A 27,942-nucleotide genomic window follows, 5' to 3' on the forward strand; every position below is an offset into this window, starting at 1 on the left:
ACACCGCGGGTCTCCTTATATAGAAAGTTACCACCATGTTTGTACATTAACATTCTCAATAACATTGATTTATTGAATAGTTAAGTAAATATAATTCCTTGATTTACCTTTGTAAAGAAATCTCATTGCTCTCTGCTGTCTTTACAGATGACATCTTTACCTGTGTTGGCCACTGTAGCTTCTCTAAATGGAGGGGTGAGCGGTAGTGATGTGCGGGTCTGATTTTTTTCCAACCGAGGGCCCCGCTTTTATTAAAATGATTTGGCCCGCCCCGCAAACAAAGTAAAATTTCTTTATCCACCCCGACCCGACGCACACATCGGGGACATCACGCAATTTACATTGCTAAGTAGACCTTTGTATTGTAACCTTATCAAAGAACCTAATAAAATATGAAAATATATATTCCAAATATTTAATATAGGAATATGGGAATAATATGGGAATTTCATGCAACATACATGGATTTTTAAAATTTTGTTTTTAATGACATGCACCAACCCTCACCGCAAATAAAGTGACAATTTCTTTGCCTGTCCCAACCTGACCCGCGGGTTACCTGCAGGGTCTGTGGGTTATGAGACGACCCGCGCATCACTAGTGAGTGGGGGACTGAGCCGTTGGTTGCAATTCGCAACTTCACAGCTAGATGCCGTAAAAAAAAGACACAGTGCACCTTTAAGTGAGCGTATACGAGTCAGCCAATCTGGTTCCTTTTGTCAAAGTTAACATTTTCAATCGTGGTCCCTGAAAGTGAGTGACATTACATATTCAGATAAAATCGAATTTTCTCTAGTCATTGTTTAAAAAAAAAAGCAAATAAATAATTACTAGCTAGCGTTAATAAAGCGGCCATGGGAATCTTTCTGCCTCCAACTAAGCTCCACCCATAAAAAATCACAATGTTTACTAACTGAAAAAGGGTCTATAATGACTTCAAAAGTTCAAATTTCAGTGTGTTCATCAAATAGCTATTGTATGACTTCAAAAGACTTGGAAGTTCAACAGTAAAGAAGCCCTTGAAATGTGTGATATCTCATGTTAATCACAGTTTCATAATTGAACTTCTTCCACAGAAATTAATCACTTCAAAAGACGACACAACAGAAAAGTTTTTTTTTTTTTTCAGTTTCATTGTTACTGCAATATTGGAATATGGAATATAGTGTCTCATTTCTTTGGTTCATCTTCCACAATAAACAAAATGGTGGTTGCTGATGACAAACAGGCCATTACTCTTAATATTTAGCTATAGCAGAATAGCAATACATTTGATCTGTCATTCACTAACTGAGCACATCTATAAAAGAATAATGTGGTGGTCTCAAACAGCTCTATTTGATAGTGACTCACTGAGGACTATGACAAATGGTACTGTCTGGTAAACGAGGCTAAGATTTTAGCGATGGAAAAAATGTGTGTGGGCCATCCTCATTCGATCCCTACAAAACAAACAAGCACACTCATTCTCTGATGATGCCCAGTATTGACCCGTCGGCTAAAAAGAATGTCCTAGCCAAACGGTTTCGTCCACACAAATGTTCAGGATACATCAAGAGAGCTTGAAGAGACCGCAAGTACAGTCTGTTCAAATTTTATAAAGGACAAATAAGACGTTTTAATTGTATTACATATGATTTGGTGTTCCAGGATTTGTACCACTGTAAGAGTCAATCTAGCAATTTCATTTCTGTTACAATTCTGCAGGAGATTAAGTTTACCACTCACCGATTCCTATTACAAGACTGCTGTTCATCATGTGTTTCCTGTCGCTTTTGTTCTCTATCTTAAGTTGTTGTCATTACTCCAACCGTGCGTGTATATTTTCTTACCAGTGCTTATTAATTATCCCAGATCATGTAGAGATACAGGCAAGTAATGGATTCTATTAAGGACAAAAGATCCATCATGATCATGAAACAGCCTTTGGCTAAGAGTGTGAAAAAGGAGGACATTCATTTTGTTGATTATAATTACACAGACGCGACTCAGCGATGGGCTACAGGTTACGGCCTCTGAAACTACACATCTTCAGATATGACTGACCTGTATTAGTTTGCTTTATCTCAAGGAGGGTTAGGGTGCTTGCGGTGATCTTTCTCTAGTTAATTATAGGCAGTGGATTTATGCAGATAGAAAATAGCAAATATGCCACTGCTGAGAGTCAGCACCTCCTACTGAGGTGTCGACTGTATATATACAAAATATAAGCCTACCAGAGAATTTAGATAAATATCCATTACTAAAATATCTCGGAATGACTAGGATGTGAGATGAACCCAGCGACCAAACAAATATCTGCATAACAGCTCAAATGAGTAATGAAATATTCATTAAAATCATCAGTTTTATGTATGTGTTGCAGCAAACACATATTGTGCCTGAATATGAATTTCTCTATAAAACTAAAATTGCATCCAATTGAAATGAGCTAATCATTTTAAAAGAGTTGGAACAGATAGTAAAGGAATAACAGCCAACAAGGGAACCAAAATACATAGGAACTCCTTGAATATAATTTAAAAAGCATCCCAGGTGGCACCTCATGAAGCTGCTTGAGAGAATGCCCAGATTGTGCAGAGCTGATATCAAGGTATTAGCTGGCTAAACTAAAAAAGCTAGTAAAATAGTTCTGAAGTAATAATAATAATAAAAAAGTAAATACATAATTAGTAATATGTAAAATAATATTCCATATGTACAGTATATAAACATTGTAATATATAAATAAAACATAATAATTTTAAAATAGTTTGAAAAAACATTTTAAATAAAAAAAAATATGAAAATCTATTTGGAGTTCTGATAATCAGCTAGGAAACTACAGTATACAGTACATGCACAAATATAGGTGAACACATACATACATACATTATATTTATTGCCCTAGCTGAATCGAACAACTCCAACTCCAACTCAAAAAAAAAGCAAGATGGCATAGCTGGCCTCTGCTGTCATTTATGTTAATTGCCTGTTTATAGTGAAAGCTGATTATTTTCTTCATACACATAAAGCTTATGTACACAAGTTCTGAGAGCAGACCTTACAGTTATGCATATTCACTGTGAGGAGGGGATTATCATGCAGACATGTAAAGGTTTATTTATGCCAATTTTTCTAGCTGGCAATCGGAGGTTTGTTCAAAGAACAACATTGGTGGAATTCTTTTCTTAATAACTATTCAGTCAGGTAGATAAATATATCGATTAGTATAGATGACCAATAGAAATATGCAAAGCTAACAGTTGAATTAATTTTTTCCTCACTTAAAAAAATTATAATATACTATATTAACTGATGCCCATTTAACACCATCAAAAATTAGTTTTGCAGAGTGGCCATGCGCATGAACAACTATGATGTAAAATGCTATTCCACATGGACATTATCAGTAATTATGCTGCTGAGCACGATGGAGAAAAAAATGTAATTATTTCCTCTACAAATCTGAACCACAAATTGAGTCACTCCTCTAAAGACACTCAAATTTTTGCAATTTAGATACTTTTGACTTATTTGTGAGGAAATTGTATCAATATATATGAAAATAACAATCAAACCCATAAAATTTTTAATTTAGATCCACTTGAAAATTGCAGTATTTAATCACATAATACTCAATCCTGCACTCCAACTGCTATCTATAGCCTATAGGCTAATTCACAGACTTTACTCTAATTCCTTAAAAGGGACACACACACATGTGGAGCTAGAATCCCTATTTAAATAATGAAACATTAAAAAGTTTTTTCCAACGTTTTGATGATTTCAAAGTCATTAGTAACACATTCAATCCATATTTTCAGTATGACTGCAAACATATACACATTTAAAACGTGCTTGAAGCTTTAAGAAATAGTGTAAAAATGCATGCGGTGGCCAAGAGACTGAATTTATTAATTTTTTTTTTTTGAGAGCGGCTGGGCCTTTGATGTCAAAATATAGTATCATGAACATGGATGTAAACACAAATTTATAATATCAGCATTAAGAAATATGATCAGTAAAGAGGACAAATGCTGTTGATGCAATGAATACTTCAGAGCTTCAGAGACCCTCCTCACAACTAAAAACCAAACCAGGTGTTAATATAATACTAAATTAGTTTTTTTTTATCAATAAAAAACATAGCAAACCATGATGAAATAAGCAGTTGTTGATGATACACTCACCTTTTACAATTAACTGGATGAGCTTTGGGCGTAGATTACGTTCACTTTGTATCGAACAGGTATACAAGCCCTCGTCCGTTATATCCACTTTCTGTATCTGTAAGCTGTATTCATGTTTATCCCCCACATTTGATACGATGGACACGCGAGGATCCCCTGACCACTTGTCATTCCCTGCGTAAATGATACTGGAACGATTCAACCATGCTCCTTTTGAGATTCCATCCAACAGGTAGCATCTGAAAACAAAAAGGAAGCAGAAAATGAAGGACTCCCTGTGGTGAAAATCAAGTTTTTAATGTTGTTTACATATCCATCTAGAGTTTTTAGTATGCTTTGAGGCAAACCATGCGCAAATTCATCAGTCAACACTGTTGAGTATTCTTGGCATAAAACTGCAGTGTACCGAAGACAATCCCAAAAATGCTGTTTGAAACAGCCACTGTTTCCTGCCATCACAAATATGCAACCAATCTGATCAATTCGCAGGTTGGGGCTTTTCATATCATTGGCTGTTTGAAATGGCATATGGAAACATGCTTTGTGTTACATTAGCAACACATTTTTAGCTGATGTTGTAGAGAACGATAAACATAAAATACAAATAAAATACATAAATTGCATTACCATTCTGATACATCGACTTGTAGATGACACTGTATAACTCACCAAGAATGTGATTTATTAGCTGATAACTATTAAAAAATTTTGCAGTTTGCAAAAAAAATATTGTCAAGATATTGTCTTTCCATGTATAACATTCCAAACTGACTAGTGGAAATAAAAAAAGAAACAAATAAAAAAAAAAACAATAAATGGTTCGGATCTACTTTTTTTTTTTTGATATTTGGAAAAGTCATAAATGTTTGATGTTTTATAAACATAAAATGTTTTATAAACACCACTTGTAAATCATACAAACTACATTAGTCCCTGGTGTGCACAAAATATACCAAGAAACAACAAAAACAACAAAATGACTATTTAACATTTAAAGCAGTGGTTCCCAGCTGGTGGGTCGCGACCCAAAAATGGGCCATAGGTTGTTCTAAAACAGCACAGAAAAAAAAACATGTTAAATGCAAATCATAAAAAGCAAATAACTGTATAATCAAGCATTTAGGACAGCAAATTAAATAGGCTTATCAACATTTAAAAAAATAAAAGCAAAAAACACTTTCCATTTCCTTTGTTGTTGGCATAAAAAGCCATGCGGCCCAATTAAACTCCAAAGAATTTTTGTGCAAATCCCTCCGTCACTTTGTTGAAGCCAAATTATGCAGACACCAACATGGACAGGTTGCATGGCAAGCCCTCTTCCTCAAAAACCATGTTTTTGATTTGATTTGCCTCTTTCCTGGATTTCTGTCTTCTGTATTAATTTAAATGAGACGTCTTCAAAATGACAGTTCTGACCTCAAAACAAGACTTCAGCAAACCAAGCAAACTAACAAAAAAGATGGCTTGGAACTTTAATCTGGTACCAGGTGTCAGCACTGGAGTGCGGTGTCCATGCTGAGAGTTATTCACACAGGATACTCTTGAGGTTAGAGGTGAAATGGGAGTCAACATACGCGTCACATTGCAACTCACATTCTCAATGTTGACTGGATCTTTTGGAAATGTGCTTGACATGTTCTCATGCTACACCCCCCACCCACCCCCAGCCAAAAAAAAATAATAATAATGTTATGAAACAGGATTTAACTTAGTTTCTCTAGGGCTTTTTAAAAACTGTACACAACATGATAAGACAAGATTTAAAATGATGCAGTTGATTTACCATTATGCATGCGAACGGCCCACTTGAGAATGTGATTTAGAGTAGATCTTATTAAAAATGTATTGATGCTTCTAGAATACAACCTTTTAAATTAAAAACATTTCATCATCTCAAATTGCATTTTGCATACAACTTTGTAAATCCATATCAAAACATGAATTATTAGTACTGTTAGTAAAATCTTCAATCTGAATAGTATGCCAAACTATCTGAAATATTAGTGATATGTCATAATTTGTGCAGTTCAATTTATGCATGCCACATCCCTGAATTTAAATGACAGATAACAGAGTGTAACTTACGTAGGCCTACATTCATAAGCATAACTAATTAACGGCAATAGAGATGATATACTCTTCACATTAACATTAATGTCACAAGAGATATGAGATGTTGCAACTGTTTTTACACTTAAATAAATAATTATCTAAATAAATACTTGTGCTAAATAAACACACATATATAACCATGACTTCAAATTATGTATTCAACCAAACCACAACTGCAGAACATGGAAGTACATTCTTAAGATTTTGCAAATGTTAATGCTCAACTTTGTCCTACAAAAGCCAAAATTATTACTTTGAAATGTTTAATGCTTTTGTTTAATGCTTTTTCAATATAATTTTCTTGAGCAAGTCAGGTCACCTTTATTTATATAGCGCTTTAAACAAAATACATTGTGTCAAAGCAACTGAACAACATTCATTAGGAAAACAGTGTGTAAATAATGCAAAATGACAGTTAAAGGCAGTTCATCATTGAAAATGAGCAAAGTAGGAGTTGAGGAAAAAGTCATAGTTAATAGTGAGAATTGATCCCAAAACTAAAGGCAGACCCTTTTTTCTGTGGAACATAAAATAAGACATTTGGAGAAATGTATTTTTGTGAAATTGTGAATACAATAGAAGTCAATTTAACCAAAACTGTTTAACAGTCACATAGGTTTGGAAAGACTTTAGGATATACTTTTTAGTATGTTATAAAAAAATCTGAAGTTTGTGCAAAGAAATAAATTGTTGATTACGGAACAAATATTTCACAAAATGCTACTAGCACTACACAGTTAAATTATATTAACATTTATAAAGGCAAAAACTCAAAAGACCACTAATAAACTATTTAATACAAACTTTCTAAGCTATTTCTAAGCTAAACTGGCAGACTGCTCTACATCACTGACACTGAAGGTTTCATCACCATTTCTAACCCCTGATACAGCAGGATGGCTGGTGTCATACACCATAGAGATCTATTTGGACATACCTCACAATAACTCTCACAAAGGCTTAAGTGCTTCCTACTGAGGTGTAGGCTACTGTGAAAGAAAAACCTCCACATGTGCTATATTTCCTTTGTACTGCCTGTAAGGAACAGGTGCAAAGGTGCATGTGCCTACTAGCATGTGCTATTCTTTGAACCCCTTGACTTAGGACTGTGGGACTTGTAAGACTGTGTGTGTTTTCGCCATCATTCATTAGTGGCCAACCAAACAGTTTGTTGGTCCCTCTAATTTCTATAGTTGTTGTTTTTCCCCCATATGATGGAAGTCAGTGGGGACAGGATTTAGCCTAGTTTTACATTTGCAATATGTATGATATATATATATATATTAGACATATATTTGATTTGACATCTTACCATTAGAAAATGTGCATCGCTTTTCTTAAAATATCTATTTTCTCATGATTATCTCTCAAATCACAGCCAGCTATATGGCAGAAATGCCATCTTACTTCCTGACATATATTGCCTACTCTCCCCTACCCAAAAACAAACAAACACTGCAGCCCTATGTATTTCACATCCAAATATGAATTTTCAGGATTTCAGAATTGAAATAAGCATCTACTCTCAAAGCCTGAAAACAGCAGAGAGAAGAGACCATAATCAAGTCATGTTTGTTCTTTCTCTTCCTCCAAAATTTCCCCTAATCATCATTATTCATCCCTTCAAAGCACTGCTCTGTGAAGCTCATAAGGGCAAACCTCTTCACACTCATGGTGAGATTTTTCATCTCATGATCTCTTTTAGAATCCATTGAGGCTTTCCACATTGTGCAACACTGATTAGGTCTTCATCTGGTATTTTCTGATTCAAAACATGATTTCTAAAAAGCAGGAGGCTTTTTTCTTGTTTTGGCTTGAAGTGTACGTTTTTGGATTTGAGGCATCTAAAGAACCGTGGCAAGGAACGTTAAACACACTGAATATGTACTAAATCCTTAAAATGGTCACTGGACTGTATGACCCTTTCCACAAAAACATTGATAGTAAGAAGAGTTCCTTGAGGACCAAATCTGCTGATAATTCAGTTTGCCAGCCCATCACAGGAATAAATTACATTTTAATGTATTAAAATAGAACAGCTATTTTAAATTGTAATATTACATGTAGCATGCACTAGGAATTAAAAAGTAAACAGCAATATTTATCTACATATTTTTTACTAAAACCTTTTTAATACTTGAAAAATGCCTGCAAACCCCATTTTATGATCAAATTGTGGAGGCATTTGAAATGCCTCAAACTGAACCACAACCTCACAGATATTCTTCCTTCTTCAAAGCAGAACGAGTCAAGCCAGCAGGCACACAACCAGGGTAGTTTGGGAATAGGAATAGTGAACAGGGTTTTGGGAAGGAAACAGCTGAAAATGCACCTTCCAGCCTTCTCTGTGTTCGCTATGCTAGTTTCATACAGTGGCTGCAGCTAGCAGCATACAGTATTTTAGCATTTTGATTAAAGATTTGAGAGACAATAGCATGCAAAGATGAATTGCTCAGAATAAGAACAGGAACCAGTAAATAGGGTCAATTTAGATTTCATGTTGACTTCAACATCAGCAGAATACCTACATACTACATACATGAAAATTGCATTACTAGAGCAAATCCTATAACAGAAGATGTTTAAACCGAACATCAGAGAGATCCGAGAACAGAATGTCACTGGGATTGCAGCATCCTCCTCAATCCCCAAAGAGCCTTTTTCCACACAATATTTTCTCTATTTTTTTTCTTTCATAAGACATATGTGCCTGCGTAATGTTGACCCCACTGTTGATTTTATGTGTGCCAAAGAGCTAAAGCAAGAGAGGTACTCTTTTGTGAAGACCTGAGGATTAAAATAAGATTAAGTCGATCCCAGCCAACAAATCTTGTCTCACAATGTGCCACAAGTTCTCAACACCAGAGTAAATGTCAAAGCCAAGCTATAATATTGTCTCTACTGTGTTGAAAATCAACTGGCGACATTCCCATAAGTGCTTTTAGCAATGAGACATGATGGACATGGAAACTGAAGCTTTTGGCTGACAAATGCCAAACAATGGCCAAAACTAATAAAGATGACTGAATGTGGGGAAGCCATTAAAATGCTGCCTTGGTGCACATAGGTCGTGATTTCTAAATGACAGAGTTTTTTTTTAAACTGTTTTAATAAATGAACGAAAATGTTGCAACTAACTACCATTTACCTCTATATCTCGTACACACATACACACTCTCACATGCATGCACAATATTATCTCAACATCTGCTATTTCAAATGAACACTGTATCTCCTGTGTCAAAATTACCCATTCAAAACCGGCAAAAATACATCAAATAATCCACTAGGGATCTCAGCCTCCCCTAGCCATCTGTGCTCCAGTCCAAAGCATCAGACAGCTAATAGTTATGGTTATTACAGTGTTACCTCTCAAAGGACAAATTTAAAGTTTCCATTTGGATTTATATCATGTTTGGATTCTGCTCACCTAAGAAGCTTTTGTAGGATAATAACTTTCCTGTCAACGAGACTCTTCTGATTATACCTAGACTTACAATTTTACTTGATTCTAATCATGTATTCTGTGTTTTGTTTATTTTATATGTAATTTAGGGAGCAGTGCATCACAGTGAGACATATTTTCATTAAATCTAAAATTTGGTAAAATCATTTATCATCAATCATCAATTATATGTCACTATTTCTCAGTAGTTCATGATTGTTGCCAGACAAATGTATCATACCAACTACTGTTCATTTCATGGTGAGAATCTATTCTCTCTAATCATTAGGGCTGGGTGACTTGTGTAACAATTTTAGTGAGTATATCTATAAAATTGTATACCAGACTTTCATAAATAGCTTAGCCACTTAAACTGTATTAACTATACCTTAATTAACAGAAAATTAAAGACAAATAACAGGATGAAAAAAAGGACAGGAACAACAACTTCATAGAAAAAGATTCATAAAAGCTATTAAATAAATTAAATTCAGATAAATAAGAGATTATTTTTAATAAACTTTTAATATTTAAGTATATCTAAATTACACAAGCATATATGGGGACATACAGCATAGTAGTATCAACCCATCCAACCAATTTTGAATATTGCAATGATTTGAATGCACTTTTAAACTGAAATTCAATGATAGTTAGCATAACCATAAAAAATAAAAAGTTCCTGTGTATATTTTTCATGTTTTATAATAAGGTCAGCATTGCTCATGCGCTGGTGAGTTTTGCGAAAATCAACGTTTGTTGACAGAAGCAAAGGAAGCTGTTTCCTAACTTTAGCAAAGGAAAACCAGTCTCTTCTTGGCTTATATTGAATTCCATATATTGTTCCATATATGCAGCTAAATACTTTGATGCCACTCTATTAGGCTTTATAATTATACCCCAAAAAGCTATTATAAAAGCTATCATTACAATAATTATAAACAAATGGTTCCGTCCAGGATGATTTGAATTGAATTCTTTGTAAAGCTGCTTTGGAATGGTTTGAATTATGACAAGCGCCATACAAATATCACTGGATTGAATCGAACATGACAAACAGCATATGTAAACAAGGAGTTTTCAGCTCTTGTACTAAAAGTCAAACCCTGTTGAGACGAACAGTATGTGAATAAATCAGCAGAGATGGGCAAGTGTCTCACAACCTCAATTCTAATTCCCACAACAAATACTGGATAAATTATATGTGTGAGGGTCCGCTGGGACCCTGCCATATTTTGCATGACCTAATTCTGCTCACTGCCTTCCTTAAGTGACATATTTCTTGCAAGCCATCATACCCTTTGCCACCTAATGTAGTAGAAGAACTAGGCTACAGAAAAACTCGATCATTCACCCGATGTTTTCTTTCGCTGGGAGATATAATCTCAGCACCTCAAAAGAAGACGCAAGGAGTGAAGGAAACTCGTTCTTTGTGGTTTCCATGCCAGTATTGAAGGTGCTAACTGTCAGAAAAACCAGCCTCGCTGATAAATCATGACATAACAAACTACAAACAGAAGATATGTACTACAGTAGGTTGCCATTTATAGCAGGAAGAAGACGTATGACATGAAGGCGTGTGTTTTAAGACCCCTTAATTTGACTGGAATGGAGCATAGAAGAATAAGGTAGTTTAATGAGCGTTCTTCCCTCACATTCCCTGCATTTTTGGCAGGGACTGAACCTCCTTGGGTAACCTTTCTCTGAGACCATTTGGCAGAGATTACGCCCAGCTTATGTCCGTCCCACAAAGATCTTTGATTCATAACTGAGATTTGAAAGCACACTTACATTCATCGAGTAACAAGTGCATGTGAGAACGCTTTAATCAGATTCAGCTACAGAGCAAAGGGATTAGCAACACTAAAATGTAATCAGTGTGATTAAAACATTAATGCGTTCAAATACAAAAGCATTTCAACAGCAACCCAGCTTACGCTGTAACAGCATAGTGCCAGAGAGGAGTGGAAAATATTCCACCATGCTGACAGTCAAATAGAGAAACAATTGCAGAGCATTTCAATACTAGATGAGAGTCAACAGGGGGGACCATTTTCTTTAAAGGGACTATGATAGGTGCTGTGATGCTGCAATAGGGGAAAATTGAAATGCTGCAGAGCAGGGAGGCTGAATCAATGGAAGATTTGTTAAAATGCATCCATGCTAAGATGTCTTTAAAAAACAGTGAACAACATTATGTATATTACAGACTCTCACTGGTTTAGCTCTTGTGTTCCCGATACCGAAAAAGACACCCGGCCATGGTAACCATGGCAACACACCCTATGGACATGCACTAGATAGCCTCTGCTATCTAACACTAGTTCAAACACTTTGGTAGGCGTTTACACAACAAGGGACAGTACACTCAAAAATAAAAATCGGTCATTATTTACTCACCTTCATGATGAGCCAAACTTGTAGGACACTCTTATTCTTCTGCATAACACACAAATAAGATGACACACAATACAAGTCCATGGGATAAAATCAGTGTTGTTTTGGACCACATTGACTTCCATTGTACGGACAAAAAGAGGTGTTCCACAGAAGAAGAAAAAAAGTCTTATGGTTTGGAACGACGTAAGGGTGAGTAAATGATGACAGACTTTTTTTTCTTTTTTGGGTGAACTATCCCATTATCTGATAAATTTATGTAGCACGCAAGCGCTATCCAACTGGAACAATAATACAAGCCTTTTGCACTATCCGCAATGCGTGAACAATGTCAAGCATTGTGAGTTTGTTCTTCTGGCTAAAACATATTCTCAGCTCAGCACAGCACTTTAATAATTGCAGATTGAGTCCTCTGCTTTTACCACAATTTCATTAATGGCCTTTTAAAACTTTTGTTTTTAGAATACCAAACAGCATCAGAGAATTGGCAACAAAGAAAAGTTGGGTGGTCTAAAAGTAAAAAGTAGTGAATTGGTACAAATTAAACGCCATTGTTCATGTTAGTTGGATTTTTTTGACAGCTGCAATTAAAACTCTCATGTTCTCGAAGGAAACCAAGCGCTGCCTTCTCTCAAGAGGCAACTACTTTCATTTCATACATAAGCTCACTTCCTATCAGCTAATATTGTGTCATAATGCTAGTCCTCTCTAATGCTGACAAATGGAAAATCTGACATTATGCGACCTATTAAGCACAAAGCGAGATATGCAAAATATGAAAAAATGTTCAGAAGAAATGACGGGCATCTTAGCATCTGACAGTCTGTGATGATGGTGTGGCATTCCCAGTCTGAGCAGGGCCTCCAGTCTGCCAAGAATGCAGAGGCAAGGCTGTTGAGATGATTGATGACACGCCTCCACTGGCCCTCTCTTCCCTGCTGACATGCACTCACAACCCAACACTCTTCACCGCTAATTGGACAACCTTGCAAATTCTTTCTCTAAGACTGTGGTCCACTAAATTAGCCACTGATAACTTCCCAGAATTGGTTCAATTTATGAACATCCAGAACTGTCAAGCTGGTAAGGTGTCACTCATTTTGCAGAGGCTGTTGAATAAACCTGTCAGGCATGCAACTTTCGAGACAAGTTTATTTCTCATTCGTTTTTCATTTTCTTGTTTTGATAAAGCTTGCGGGTGACAGTTCATTTAAAGTCTAGTTAGGTAGAACTTTGCTTGAAATGATGAAATAGATGTTTTTGCACATAATGAGTCCCGAAGGACAAAAATCACATCGCGGCCATAAATGGGGCATCACATCATCTACTTTTTAGCTTGTTTGATTAGTTTGAATCATGTGCTAATTATGTTTTTATCTCAGAAGATCAACACTCTAAAAAGAAAATTCAGGGGACCTATTACAACTTGCAAGTTAAAAATATAAATGTATTAATTAGTTAGATGCTTTAGGTTGCAAAGTTTATTTTCATGAGTTTTGTTGCCATTATAATTAGTATGTGCATATATTCTGTGTTATTTTATTTATTTAAAGGGGTCATTGGACTGAGAACTCAAAATTCTCTTGATAAATTCTGAAAGAGGTTATTGTACTATAAAAACATTCTGTAAGTTTCAGAAGTCAAAACAGCTTATATTGAAGTCAGTCTGACAGGTTGTGGAATGTCACAATCACTAATACTTAGAAAATTGGGCTTCGGATTTCTAGTTCTCAGCATACTTTGCATTGGAATGGATAATATCAATTTAATGAACAAAGTAATCTTGCTTGTTTATTATATTTACATGTTAAATAAAAACTCAATTAATTGGAACAACTTTTTTTGCAAAGGGTTGTTGATTCTACAAATTAAGTTTCTAACTAAGTCTCTAACTAAATCTAGTTTGCTGGCTGAACATAATTTTATTATAAGCTGTCATAAATCAAAAAGATTGATGCAAACCAAATATTTATTTAGAGTGCAAGTAATACAGTATACATTAAATACTATACATAATATACATTCTCATTTCAAACTTAAAAAATAGTTTCTGAAAGATCTAGTGTTGACAACATGATACTGCCCATTGTTTTTCAGACACTAACAAACAGCAAAGTAAAACTGCAACTGCCAACCAGCCGGAAATCTGGGCCTGTTATGTAAGTCAAATGTGGTCAATGGGCATTCAAAAATGTGAAAACTACCAGACTCAGTCAGAGTGAAGCCTTGCCAAATGTCTAAGCAGAAGCCTATCAGCACACAATAAGACATTTTAAATATTTGAATGCATAATCTTTTAATCCGTCTAAGAAGTTTGATCTCTTCAGGAGGTTTACACATGACAATGTTTACCTTGAATACACTGGATGTAGATTTGAATAAAAGCAATAAAAACAAAGCCAAATACACACAATTAATTTGCACTGTACTAACAAGCTATATATGTGAATGTTATGCTTCCAATGGCAGGGAATAAATAAATAAACATGTCAGTACACAATTTGGAAGCTGAAATAGGAATCTATGTTAAAAAAAATAATCCTCATAAAATAGCCCAATTATCTAGATTCTAGAATATTACTTTTATTAATATACAAGGGAAACTGCTGTCAACATTGCCTTACATCAAGCAATTTTTTGATTTCCTTGTTTGCCAACATAGTGACATCACATTAAGTTCTAGGAAGGGGAAAGAAAGCCTAAATGCTATTGATCTGCTTCACTGCTTTATATTCCATTCACTAATAATTACCAATGCGGTCCCTCCAATTACTCGGCTCTACTTTGCATTTACAGCCACGTGCAATCCACACACATTGATTCATTATGCAAATGACAGGGACTAATTAAAGGCTTGCTTACATGACTCCATTTAAAAACCTGCAGCCATGGCAATGCACTGCACAAATAAATTGAGACACAGTTTCCTTTTAATGCTGCACAGAGAATATTAGAAGCACTTAAGCCAAATATTAATAAATGGTTCAGATGTTTCTAATGTTCTCAATGAGGACTTTATTGTACTCATAATAAATTGATTGTATACACTGTATATATATATATATATTAGTGCTGTCAACGTTAACGCGTTAACGCATGCGATTAATTTTTGTCTGGTTTAACGTGTCAAAATATTTAACGCAATTAACGCAGCATCCGTATTTTCTGCCATCCGTTGGCTAGCTTTACATTATATGATCACGCTCTTATTCATTTAAATGCTTTTAAACATTTCAAGCGCGGCAAGACAAAAGAGAATGCGCTGTCTGTGAATGCCCTTATGTGACACATACACACACACACACACACACACACAATGCATAGACAGGGCGCCAGAATCCAGTTCTCTTAAGCGCTTGAACTAACAATAAACATCCCAAAGTGCCAGTTTTGTCGATTATCCTCATAAGAGCAATCTTAAATGATTTATATAAAGTCTAAAATGAACAAAAAGAGTTGTGAGAGAATGAGGCGAGATCCATAGACAGTATATAAATGGTGAGATCCGCGTGTCTGTCTGCTCTTAAAGGGACAGCAGCCAATAAAGCTTCCTGTCAGTAAAGTTAAAGAACAAAGGGAACAGAGAAAATGACTCGCTGCTCTTGACTAAATAACTTTTGTAGCTTTAATAAGGATTAACTATTTAATTTATAGTTTATGCAGTGCAGACTGCATATAACTTTGATAACTTTATTAAATTTCTGTATATTTCCTAACTGTTAAGACAGGAAGGGCAGGAGTAAACATGACATTTATTATGGGTTTATGTTAGCATTGTTTTAAGTTTACTTAAATTAAAAACTGTTATATTTTTGAAGCCTAATAATAAATGTAAAAAAAAACAGAAAACAAAATCAGTAGCTGTATTAATATCAGTAATACTGGCATTCATTCATAAAAAGATGTCATTTAAACAAGTATTTAAATTTAACTGTGAAATTATTACATTAAAAAATATATTAAAAACGTACAAAAACATTTCTTTTTTTATTGCGATTAATTGCGATTAATCACAGTAAAAATGTGTGATTAATCTAGTTAAAGTTTTTAATCGATTGACAGCACTAATATATATATATATATATATATATATATTGTGACGAGCGTCCTAGCGTCACCCTGGCAACCAACGGCATACACCTGCATGTCCTCACCGCCGGCTGATCGGTCACAGCTGCATCTCATCAGAACACGGCTCTTAAGCAGCACATGCTGAGCAGACAAGACAGACACTGGTCTCGAGCCGAATGCACGCTGGACTAACCCTTTCTCTCATTTCTCTCCAGAAAGCAAAGAGTGACCGACAGCCCACCCACTTTGGACACCCACTTTCACTTGGATTCAGCACTGAAGAGCACCGTGAGCACCAGCCTCCACGCACCGGCTTGCCATCCTGCACCTATTATTGTTGTAAATAAAATCCACCCTCCGGGGCCTTTTGTTGTTCAAGAAACCAAAACTTGTCAAGTGATTCTTCACCACGTCACAGTGGTGGAGAATGCGGGCAGATCGGTGAAGTTCACCGCCCCAGCCCTTAATTCTTCCTCTTCCCTTTTTTTTTTTTCTCTTCCATGTTTGCACGCCCCAGCACCGTGGAAAGAGGCACGCTCGACCCCACGATGGAAGAGGTTCTACAGTGCCTCGCGGAAGTGAGCATCTGCCAGCAGCAGATTGCAGAACACCTCGCCACTCGCCAGGGCAGGACGGAGGAAGAACTCGCCGCCGTCCGTACCGCCGCCGCCCAGCGCGTTCCGCTACCTGATCCTCGCGCCCAAGCCACCCGCCTGTTACCGAAAATGACTGCGGATGATGATGTGGAAGCCTTCCTACAGGTCTTTGAGAATAACGCTCAGCGCGAGGCAGTGTTGTAGTCGAGTTACCACCTGTCGAGTCCGAGTTGAGTCTCGAGTCCCAGTGTTCGAGTCCGAGTCCAAGTCCAAGTCAACAAAGAAGAGTCCGAGTCGAGTCCGAGTCGAGTCCAAGTCGAGTCACCATTACCAGAGTTCGAGTCAGAGTCGAGTCTCGAGTCCCGTATTGGAAAAAATTTTAAGTTTTTTGAGGAAACAATAACAACCAACTGAGTTGGTAGGCATTGAAGTCCATTATATGAAGAAAATATCCTGAAATGTTTTCCTTAAAAAACTTAATTTAAGAAAAAACGCCATGGATATCCTGGATGGCATTGGGAGGAGTAAATGATTAGGAAATTTTCATTTTTGTGTGAACTAATCCTTTAACACTGTATTACAGAAATACACTCGGCGAATAAAAGAAACGTGCATTTTACAGGACACTGTATTTTAAAGATACTTAAAACATAAAAATCAATACGATATGCCGAGAGAGAGAGAGAGAGAGTGTCAGTGTGTGTGTGTGTGTGTGTGAGAGAGAGAGAGAGTGTTTGTGTGTGTGTGTGTGTGTGTGTGAGAGAGCGAGAGAGAGAGCGTTTGTGTGTGAGTGACCGAGTGATTTAGCGTGAGTGCGTTTGTATGTGTTCAAGTGAATGTGTGTGTGTGACGGCACGCGACTGGTCAGAAAGCAACGTGTAACGATAAGGGCCGTTCACATATCGCGTCTTTTGCGCGCTCAAGTTCGTTATTTCCAATGTAGGCGCGCGGTATGCGCGCTCATAATGGAAGCGACGCGCTCGTTTTTTCCAGGCGCGTCCGCACCGCATTGAGTTAAAAACATCTCAACTTTTCAGAATGCCGCAAGCGCACCGCGGTTCATGTGACAAGAACTAACCAAAAGTGAAAGTAAAGTGAGTGACGTCAGTGAGTGTGTTGTCAAGCAAAGAGAGAGAGAGAGCGGTAGCAGTGTCTGTGAGGGAAAAGAATAGATCCCGGCCGGTCTTGGGCACGAAACAGGAAAAGTGTAACACCTTATATAATTTTTTAAATAACATTTTTAGTCATAAATAACGTGATTTTATATATCCTCGAGTCCGAGTCCAAGTACGAGTCATCAGTCCACGAGTCCAAGTCGAGTCACGAGTCCAGAGAATGGACTGTCGAGTCGGACTCGAGTCCAAAGAATAGTTACTCGAGTCGGAGGACTCGAGTACTCCATCACTGGCGCAAGGCATGGCCTGAGGACGAGTGGGCACGTGTGCTGGCACCCCTCCTCACCGGAGAAGCCCAACGGGCTTACTTCTCCCTTCCCTTTGCGGCCACCGAAGACTATAACAAGGTCAAGCGAGAGATCCTAGCGAGGCTCGGCCTCTCACCCGTCTGCGCTGCCCAACAGTTCCACGAATGGGAATTCAAGCCCCATGTGCCAGCCTGTGCCCAGGCAGCCGAGTTCAGTCGCATCGCTCAACACTGGCTGCTGGAAGGAAGCCCCACTGCAGCACAGGTAGCGGAGCGAGTGGTGGTCGATCGCCTCCTCCACGCATTACCCCGCGCCCATCGGCGAGTGGTTGGAATGAGGAACCCTGCCAACCCCCAGGAACTCGTGGAGGCAATGCTGGGGACCGAGCGCTGCCGTTTCCCCGGAGGGTGGTCCAGGAGCGACGCCCACTCGAAGGCGCACCCCGACCGGTCAGCAGGCCGACGGTTCCCCCACCGCAGGATGAGCCCATGCCCAGCGCTGAACCACCATCACCCCCGCGAGCGTGGCTGGCAGGCTGCATCGTCCACCAGCACGTACCATCGGGAGCCCCCGAAGCAGAGGTGACGGTGGAAGGGAAACGTTTCAGGGCCCTGCTGGACTCAGGCAGTGAGGTCACCCTCATCCAGTCGCGGTAGTGCACCCCTCGAAGCGGCCAGAAAAGCTTCCTCCCGATTACCTGTGTACATGGAGACACTGGCCCGAAGAATCACCATTTCGTCACCCCAAGGCGCCTGACCGGTGGAGGTTGGCCTGGTGAAGGACCTGCCAGTGGCCGTACTGCTTGGGAGGGATTGGACCGGCTTCGACAGACTGCTCACCGCCGCTACTCAGCCTGCCAGCCCCGAGGGGAACCATCGAAGATGGAGACGGCCTCGAGCACCCCGCCGTCCGGCGCTGCTCGCCTCCGTCAGTGGGAGAGAAGGTGAGTCCCCCTCCAAGTCTACTAACTTATTTTATGATGTGTACCAACAGGCCGCTGGAGGGGGCTCGTTCCCCAGGGAACAGCGGGAGGACGACCGACTCAAGCACTGTTGGGCACAAGTGCGAGTCTTGTCCTCCCATGGCCACACCCTCTCCCACATTTTGTTTTGGAGAATGGCCTGCTATACTGTGTTGCCCAGCAGATGGGGAGGAGAAAAAGTGCCTCGAGCCAAGACCGAGACCATCCTGGAGCTGGCACATTCCCCACCCCATGGCAGGTCACCACGCGGCAGCCAACACCACCCAACGCATCCGCGACCGCTTCCACTGGCCGGGCCTGGAGGCCGAAGTAAAGCAGTTCTGCCAAGCCTGCCCGACCTGTCAGGCCACGTAGCCCAGGACCCCTCCCTCCAGCCCGCTCATCCCGCTGCCTATCATCGAGGTGCACTTCGATCGGATTGGAATGGACATAGTGGGGCCGTTGCCGAAGTCTGCCCATGGGCATGAGCACATCCAGGTCATCGTCGACTACGCCACCCGGTACCCAGAAGCAGTCCCCCTGCGGAAGGCCACCGCGAAGTCCATCGCCCATTTCACAGCTGCATCTCATCAGAACACGGCTCTTAAGCAGCACATGCTAAGCAGACAAGGCAGACACTGGTCTCGAGCCGAATGCACGCTGGACTAACCCTTTCTCTCATTTCTCTCCAGAAAACAGTGAGTGACCGACAGCCCACTTACTTTGGAGCACGTTTGGACACCCACTTTCACTTGGATTGAGCACTGAAGAGCACCGTGAGCACCAGCCTCCACGCACAGGCTTGCCATCCTGCACCTATTATTATTGTAAATAAAATCCACCCTCCGGGGCCTTTTGTTGTTCACGAAACCAAAGCTTGTCGAGTGATTCTTCACCATGTCACAATATATATATACAGTACAGACTATGAGGGGCCGTGCAAGACTTAATTCATTCTGGCACTCTTACACGCTTACATTCTCCTTTCACATACATATATTCTTGCTTTCACACACTTACATTCTCCTTTCAGATACATATATTTTTTCTTTCACACACTTTCATTCTTCTTACACATGCATACATTTCTACTCTTACACACACTTACATTCTCCTTTCAGATACATATATTTTTTATTTCACACACTTTCATTCTTTATACACATGCACACATTTCTACTCTAACACACACTTACATTCTCCTTTCATATGCATATATTTTTGCTTTCACGCACACATACATTCTCCTTACAAATACATATATTTTTGCTTTCAAACTCATACATTCTCCTTATACATATATTTCTACTCTCACACACATACATTCTCCTTTTACATACATATACACACATACATATATAGATTGTATGTAAGAGAAGAACGTATGTATGTGCGAGAGAGAGTACAGTGGAAACGGAAGGCGTTTAGTTGAAACGGAAGGAGTATAGTGGAAACGGAAGGCGTTTAGTTGAAACGGAAGGCAGGTTAGGCGCGATCAGGCTCACCGTGACAGGTCTTGATCAGCATGGCTGAGGTAGATGAGGAAGCCGCAGATGTATTTCAGCAAGCTATCTGGGTTTTAAAAAATAAATAAATATTATTATTGTGAAAAGGTTACATGGCCTCGTCCTTTGAGCGAGTTGTGATTGAGGACGCGAGCTCAGCCTCAGTCGTGTTGCCAGATAGATGTATTATAAGCGTCCAAGGTTTTTTTTTTTTTCTTTTAATTTAGGAAGTGAATAAAGTGGGAGGTTGCAAGTTAGGGACAGCGATATCTTTATACTATTTAAATAACTCAAGACTCATTGCGGTTTATTTATTTTTAGATTTTCATTTACTTATTTAATTATTTTTTTTCAATTGCAGCTCTGCGTGCAGCAATAACTCAGTGCTAGAATAGTGATCTATAAGCGCCACCTGCTGTCAGAGATTGAATTAGCATTTTCATCAGAATCAGAAAGAGCTTTATTACCAAGTGTTTACACACAGAAGAAATTTCGTCAGGAGCTTCCAGTACAGAAATTAGAAACATAGTGCAGACACACATATAATTAAGGAAATAAAACTAATAATAATAATGAAAAATTAATTCAGCCAATCTGATGTTTTTGTTTTGTGCACTTGCTTCATGTTGCATATATTTTTTTGTTTGTTTGTTTGTTTGCTCAAGGTTAGTTTGGCCAGTAACAGAGCAAAATAAACATTTAATAAATGTAAAAAAAATAAATAAAAAAATAAGAACTAAATAAATTGGCAACGAGAATGGGAATCGGCTCATTTGATTGTAAAATAAATAAAATCCTGATCAGTGCATCCTTAACTGGAATAGTTAGGACTACCTGAAAGACCTGAAAAAACATGGTTTATTTCAGTTTTATCTTTGAACTATTGTACCTATTTGTGCAAAGTGGTTATTATTTATTACAATACAATGTTACAGTCAACAATGAAAACAATTAGTCTTATTGATTGATTGATTGATTGTGGCAAGTCCTGTAAAAATTTTGCCAGGGCAAGTAAAGAAAAAATTAAACCACTGGCCGAACCGGACCAGTAGAAAATGTCTTTAGCGTTAAGCCCTGTTAATACGATCAAAATTAGTGTCTTAGAACTTGTACACAGATCTGTAGAACACGTATGTTACATAATGATTTGTTAAAAATAAAAACTTAAAATATGTACTTGAAAAGAAAACAGGATGACTTTAAAAGAAAATAGCATAACTGTAAAATTGTGAGGAAGAGCTGAGCAGGTCTTGCTCATGTATTTCCTGGTCTGAGAGTGACTTCCTGCTTATACAGGAAGTAATGGATACCAAAAAAGGTAGAAATATATATATATGTAAAAGGAGAATGCATGTGTGTGAAAGCAAAAAAAAATTATGTATGTGTAAGGAGAATTTATGTGTAAAGCAAGAATATATGTATTTGAAAGGAGAATGTAAGTGTGTGAGAGTAGAAATGTATGTATGTGTAAGGAGAGTGTATGTGTGTGAGAGTAAAATGTATGTATGTGAAAGGAGAATATATGTGTGTGAGAGTAGAAATGTATGTATGTGAAAGGAGAATATATGTGTGTGAGAGTAGAAATGTATGTATGTGAAAGGAGAATATATGTGTGTGAGAGTAGAAATGTATGTATGTGAAAGGAGAATATATGTGTGTGAGAGTAGAAATGTATGTATGTGAAAGGAGAATATATGTGTGTGAGAGTAGAAATGTATGTATGTGAAAGGAGAATATATGTGTGTGAGAGTAGAAATGTATGTATGTGAATGGAGAATGTATGTGTGTGAGAGTGCCAGAATGAATTATGGCTTGTATGGCCCCCATAACAGACCAAAAGTTTGGACACACCTTCTCATCTTTATTTTCATGACTATAAAAATTGTAGATTCACACTGAAGGCATCAAAACTATGAATTAACACATGTGGAATTATTTATGGAATTATACACATAACAAAAAAGTGTGAAACAACTGAAAATATGTCATATTCTAGGTTCTTCAAAGTAGCCACCTTTTGCTTTGATTACTGCTTTGCACACTCTTGGCATTCTCTTGGTGAGCTTCAAGAGGTAGTCACCTGAAATGGTCTTCCAACAGTCTTGAAGGAGTTCCCCGAGAGATGCTTAGCACTTGTTGGCCCTTTTGCCTTCTGTCTGCGGTCCAGCTCACCCCTAAACAACTCGATTGGGTTCAGGTCCGGTGACCGTGGAGTCCAGGTCATCTGGCGCAGCACCCCATCACTCTCCTTCTTGGTCAAATAGCCCTTGATGCCTTCAGTGTGACTCTACAATTTTCATAGTCATGAAAATAAAGAAAACTCTTTGAATGAGAAGGTGTGTCAAAAAAAAAAAAAAAAAAAATATATATATATATATATATATATATATATATATATATTTCAGGGTAGCAAGTAAACCACAATCTTTCATATTTACTGTACATTCCTGCAGTGCTTTAACAAAGAATAACATCTTGTCTTCTGGTATTCACGGCTGGTGAATGTCAAATAATGTTAACTTCCTGCCTGGTTTTCTAATTGCTTTCTGTATCACCAATAATAACATCCAGGGTTCTCTCTATATTTACAAGATACCACACAGGCTGATCTGTGCTAGTCGCTGAGGAAATACATTAACTTTGCACTTTGGACATATATATACAGTACAGACCAAAAGTTTGGAAACATTACTATTTTTAATGTTTTTGAAAGAAGTTTCTTCTGCTCATCAAGCCTGCATTTATTTGATCAAAAATACAGAAAAAAATTAATATTGTGATATATTATTACAATTTAAAATAATTGTTTTTAAATGTATTATACTTTAAATGATCATTTATTTCTGCTAAGCAAAGCTGAATTTTTAGGATCATTATCACATGATCCTTTAGAAATCATTCTAAAATGATAATTCATTATCAAAGTTGGAAACAGTTCTGCTGCTTAATATTTTTTCAGAACATGTGATACTTTTTTAGGATACTTTGATGAATAAAAAGTAAAAAAAAAAAAAAAAAAAGAAGCTGTTTTTAAAATATAAATATTTTGTAATAACAATATACACTACTGGTCAGTAATTTGGGGTCAGTAATTTTTTTCTTTCTTTTTTTAAATAAAATCAATACTTTTATTCAGCAAGGATGTGTTAAATTGATAAAAAAGTGATAGTAAAGAAAATATATTATTAGAATATACATTATTAGGATTTTTTTTAAATAAATGCAGTTCTTTTTAACCTTTTATTCATCAAATATATTAGACAGCAGAACTGTTTCCAACACTCATAATAAATCAGAATATTAGAATGATTTCTAAATGATCATGTGATAGACTGGATGTTACATGTGACACTGAAGGCTGGAGTAATGATGCTGAAAATTCAGCTTTGCATCACAGGAATAAAATATTTTTTTAAAGTATATTCAAATAGAAAACTATTATTTTAAGTTGTAATAATATTTCACAATATTACGTTTTTTTCTGTATTTTTGATCAAATAAATGCAGGCTTGATGAGCAGAAGAAACTTCTTTCAAAAACATTAAAAATAGTAATGTTTCAAAACTTTTGGTCTGTACTGTATATACAGTATATATATATATATATATATATATATATATATATATATATATATATATATATATATATATATTCACAAATAAATATTTATATATTCAAAAATATATATATTCGACCACATCCATTTATTATTTTAGAGAGCACAGCACTATAGTTAAAGTGTTGGTGTAGTTAATAATACAACAGAAGAGATGAAACAGATGAGAAAACCTCACATTAACCTCCTTCCGATTAATCAGCACTGACAGTAAGAGGTGTGGCATGAGAAGAAAAAAAGCAGGTTCCCACCCATGTCTCCATAAAACACTGCCGCTGGTGAGGAACACGTTTAAAGTATTGGCTCGAAGAATTCACAGACCAAAACTGACACTCTCTGGTCATCTGGGACACTCACGACAGCCCTTTTCACTGTGCACAGTAGCCTCCCATTACAGTTTTTGAGATACAATAATGTTGTCATATTGAAATTACTTGGCATAAGTGCCTTCATTTCTGAAAATGTAACAACAATATGAAAAAAACATTATATGGTGTATTTTAGCCTATGTGGGTATAAGAAAAAATCTAAGATAACAATCAAGGCTTTCTGGGGGAAAAAACTGCACAGAGCATAACTGAAGTTTGAATAGCCTGCTAAATATTACCAAATGGTATAAATTGACTGTCACTTAAGCCGAGCAAACAATTTTGTGGTAAAAATGGGTGAACAAAGGGTGATGGTCCATCATTTTTTCCCCAAAGCTCTAGACAAAGTCCTCAGTGACATCATAACAGAGGGTGAGTTTCAAGTAAACAGCATCAAGGAAGCTTGAGACAACAAACACAAATATAAAAACCTTTTTTTAAGAATTTAAATATTTATATATATATATAATAGACCAGGGGTTACATAAAATAAAGTGTTAAACTGTTTATAAACTGTAAACTGTAGGCTACTGTAGTAATACCCGATTACTGAACTAATTGCTATTTTAAATCAGATCTTTTCAATGAATCGTTTGACTGATTCAATAAACTGGCCTTTGTCTATTAGGTCACGAATTGGACTGAATCAGTCTGAGCAGTTGTCGAGTCGCTGACTATTTAAACCATGAAATTTGTCATCAACACGTCCGATTCGTCAGCTGACAGTTTGTTTTCATAAATAATACTTTATTTTAAAGCATGCAGAGATTTAATGAACTTAATGAATGTAATTTAATAAAACACAATTAATTAGGTTTTAAATTCTAAATCACTTAATTATTTGGCTACAACATACTGCACTAGAATACATGACACTACAATAAACATATACGGGAATAACAAAATCAGAAAACAAGAGCAACTTAAATATTTATTTATTTATTTATTTTTTCAGAGCGTTCAACGTGAATGTGTCTCGGACTACGTGATGACGCACGTGACAGTTACTTAAAAGAATTGCTAAATGGGTTTTTGAACAGGTTCTTTAACACGAACTGTTCGAAAGAACCGACTCGAGTAAATGAGTCGAGCTTCCCACCATAGTGGTCCTGTGCTAAAATATATTTAGAAATGAAAAGGGGGACAAGCTAAATTGTCAAGAGTAGTCAAATATTTAAAATGTCATATAATGTTTTAATTTGTTTATATATATATATATATATATTGGAGTGTAACATCCAGCAGCAAACGGCAAGAATGTACTACTTAAACTTAAAAATAAAATTAAATCTAAAACTTAGCATCAGACACTTGCATACCGCCAGACACACCCATGAAAAAAAGGGGTTCAATAAACGCGGATGGGTTGTAATTTTGTTATAACATGACTCTAGTTCCCCATTAATCCCGCACATAATCGTGTGCAACTTTTCTGTTTATTGATATTTTCATTTTTTCAGGACTCATACATTCGTGGGGCTCTTTCTGATGTTGGGGATCATGAATGACTTCATTGTAATTGTGCAAAGTGTTCCGCTTGGCGGGGTTTACAAAAGTCTACCCCCTTCCTCAGCTCCTTATGCAACCCCTTATAGAGACCCCTTATCTGGACCCTAGACTTTAAAAATGTATAACCGAGTCAGTTCATCTCCAAAACTCGAAGATATGAAGGTAAAATCAGCATGGTCCCAAACTGTTCTGGTCTATATGGGAATCAGCAGGGCTTGTGACCCAAATAAAAGTGACGGGTCGGCACTGGGGGATCTGCCGCGCGTTGTTTACAAAACGGAGAGCAGAGCGACTGATGCAGGTGCCAGCCGAGTTTAGTTTCAACACTTCTACAGTGACTTGAGTCTCCTACGTTACCTGAGCAGCGCGGTGTCTCCCTGTCTGCTGACCACACTCTCGCTGGACGCATAGTCCACAGTTTGTCCAGCGGGCAAACACGACGGTAAAAAGCAGCAAAGACTGAGAATTATAGCGGTGAGCCACTGACCGGAGACGCACGCATCCTGCACTGCAATCATTATGTCCATCACCGCCGAGTGGAGCACGATCCGCGCCCTTATCAAAAATAAAAATATAAATATCTGGATGAAAATATAATAATCCTCTTCGAAAACCCCGAGAAATGGCGTTCCGTGTAGTATCCCAGCTTTGTTTTGAACGGAACCTGACCGCGGGAGGAAGCCGACTCTCCAGTGGCTTGCACACCATCTAGTGACTAGTGAGGAAACGGGAGCAGAGCTAGCAGCAGACAACCCCCCGGCTCTGATCCTGTTGCCATGCGGCCGTTTCCCAGGCAACCTGCTCCCTGTAGCTCGTGATGGAGCAGTTAAGCGGGTGCTTATTCTTGCCACGGCAATACTATTTAAATGAGTGAGTTTTGACCACCCGGGGTTTAGCGCACTGCAACCTCAAGGCGTCCTTCTGCAAACACGCTTTGTTTTGTATTAGCCTATTGCGTGTGACGTCTCTAAAAAAAACAAAAAACAAAAAAAAAAAACACCCATAGATTAAAGATGAAAAGAGCAAAATGTAAAATGACATAGGTCATGTCTTGTTTGTGTCATTGGTGGCCCATGCAGCTCTGCAATAGGCTACTATTTGTTCTGAGAAGTTACTGCAGGATGTTCCCGTCCATTTTTAGACCCAGTAGCTTAAAAGATTTCTTAGTTCTCCTAGACCAAGTATTTTTGTGTGTTGTTTATCATACCAAAGTAAGAAAATTGTCTTTAAGATTTAAACATTTAACAATATTATATAACACCATATAGTCAGCAGATACAGTAGCTACATAGACATGAAATACTGACCTGAATTTGAATTAAAAATCTGCATGTATCTTACATTTTCTGCTAAAATAGTCCAACTAATATGAAACAATTAGCCTTGCAACAACATGCAAAACTGCAACTATAGCTACAGTAGGCCTAATATTAATACTGAAGTCCTCTTCATTTTCGCAGCTATACAGTGGCATGTGTATGAAACAAGAGAGTGAGTCCGGTGTCATGAGAAATCGGGGCCGCTTAAAATAGTCACTTTCATCAACCCTAGTTATATACAAACAACATTAATTTAAAATGTCAAACCAATAAGGTTTGCAACTATTTTAACGGGGGGCAATTTGATATAATATTTGTATGATGTGATTTATACAAAAACTTATGATTTTAAGAACACAACAAATGTGAAGGTCCAAACCTAACTGTCCATGCATGGACAGATTGTAAGAAAGCTCCAAATAATATCATATGAATTAGCCACCAATTT

At 37.5% G+C, this 27,942-nt stretch overlaps 1 protein-coding gene across 3 annotated transcripts in view; it reads right to left on the minus strand.

The window, feature by feature from the left end:
* LOC132151804 (neuronal growth regulator 1-like) overlaps nt 1-26,976 on the minus strand; it is a 135,612-nt gene extending 108,636 nt beyond the window's left edge. The window contains exons 1-2 of one of the 3 annotated variants that reach the window (XM_059560179.1): nt 26,533-26,976; nt 4,173-4,411 (exon numbers count right to left, since the gene is read on the minus strand). In XM_059560179.1, coding sequence (XP_059416162.1) covers nt 4,173-4,411; nt 26,533-26,702 — 409 coding nt within the window. In that variant the 5' untranslated portion in view covers nt 26,703-26,976. The remainder of the gene's footprint in view (nt 1-4,172; nt 4,412-26,532) is intronic. The other 2 variants (XM_059560178.1, XM_059560180.1) reach the window with 2 other exon arrangements.
* Nucleotides 26,977-27,942: the final 966 nt, after the last annotated feature.

This window comes from Carassius carassius, chromosome 10 (assembly GCF_963082965.1).
Source record: "Carassius carassius chromosome 10, fCarCar2.1, whole genome shotgun sequence".
NCBI lineage: Eukaryota > Metazoa > Chordata > Actinopteri > Cypriniformes > Cyprinidae > Carassius > Carassius carassius.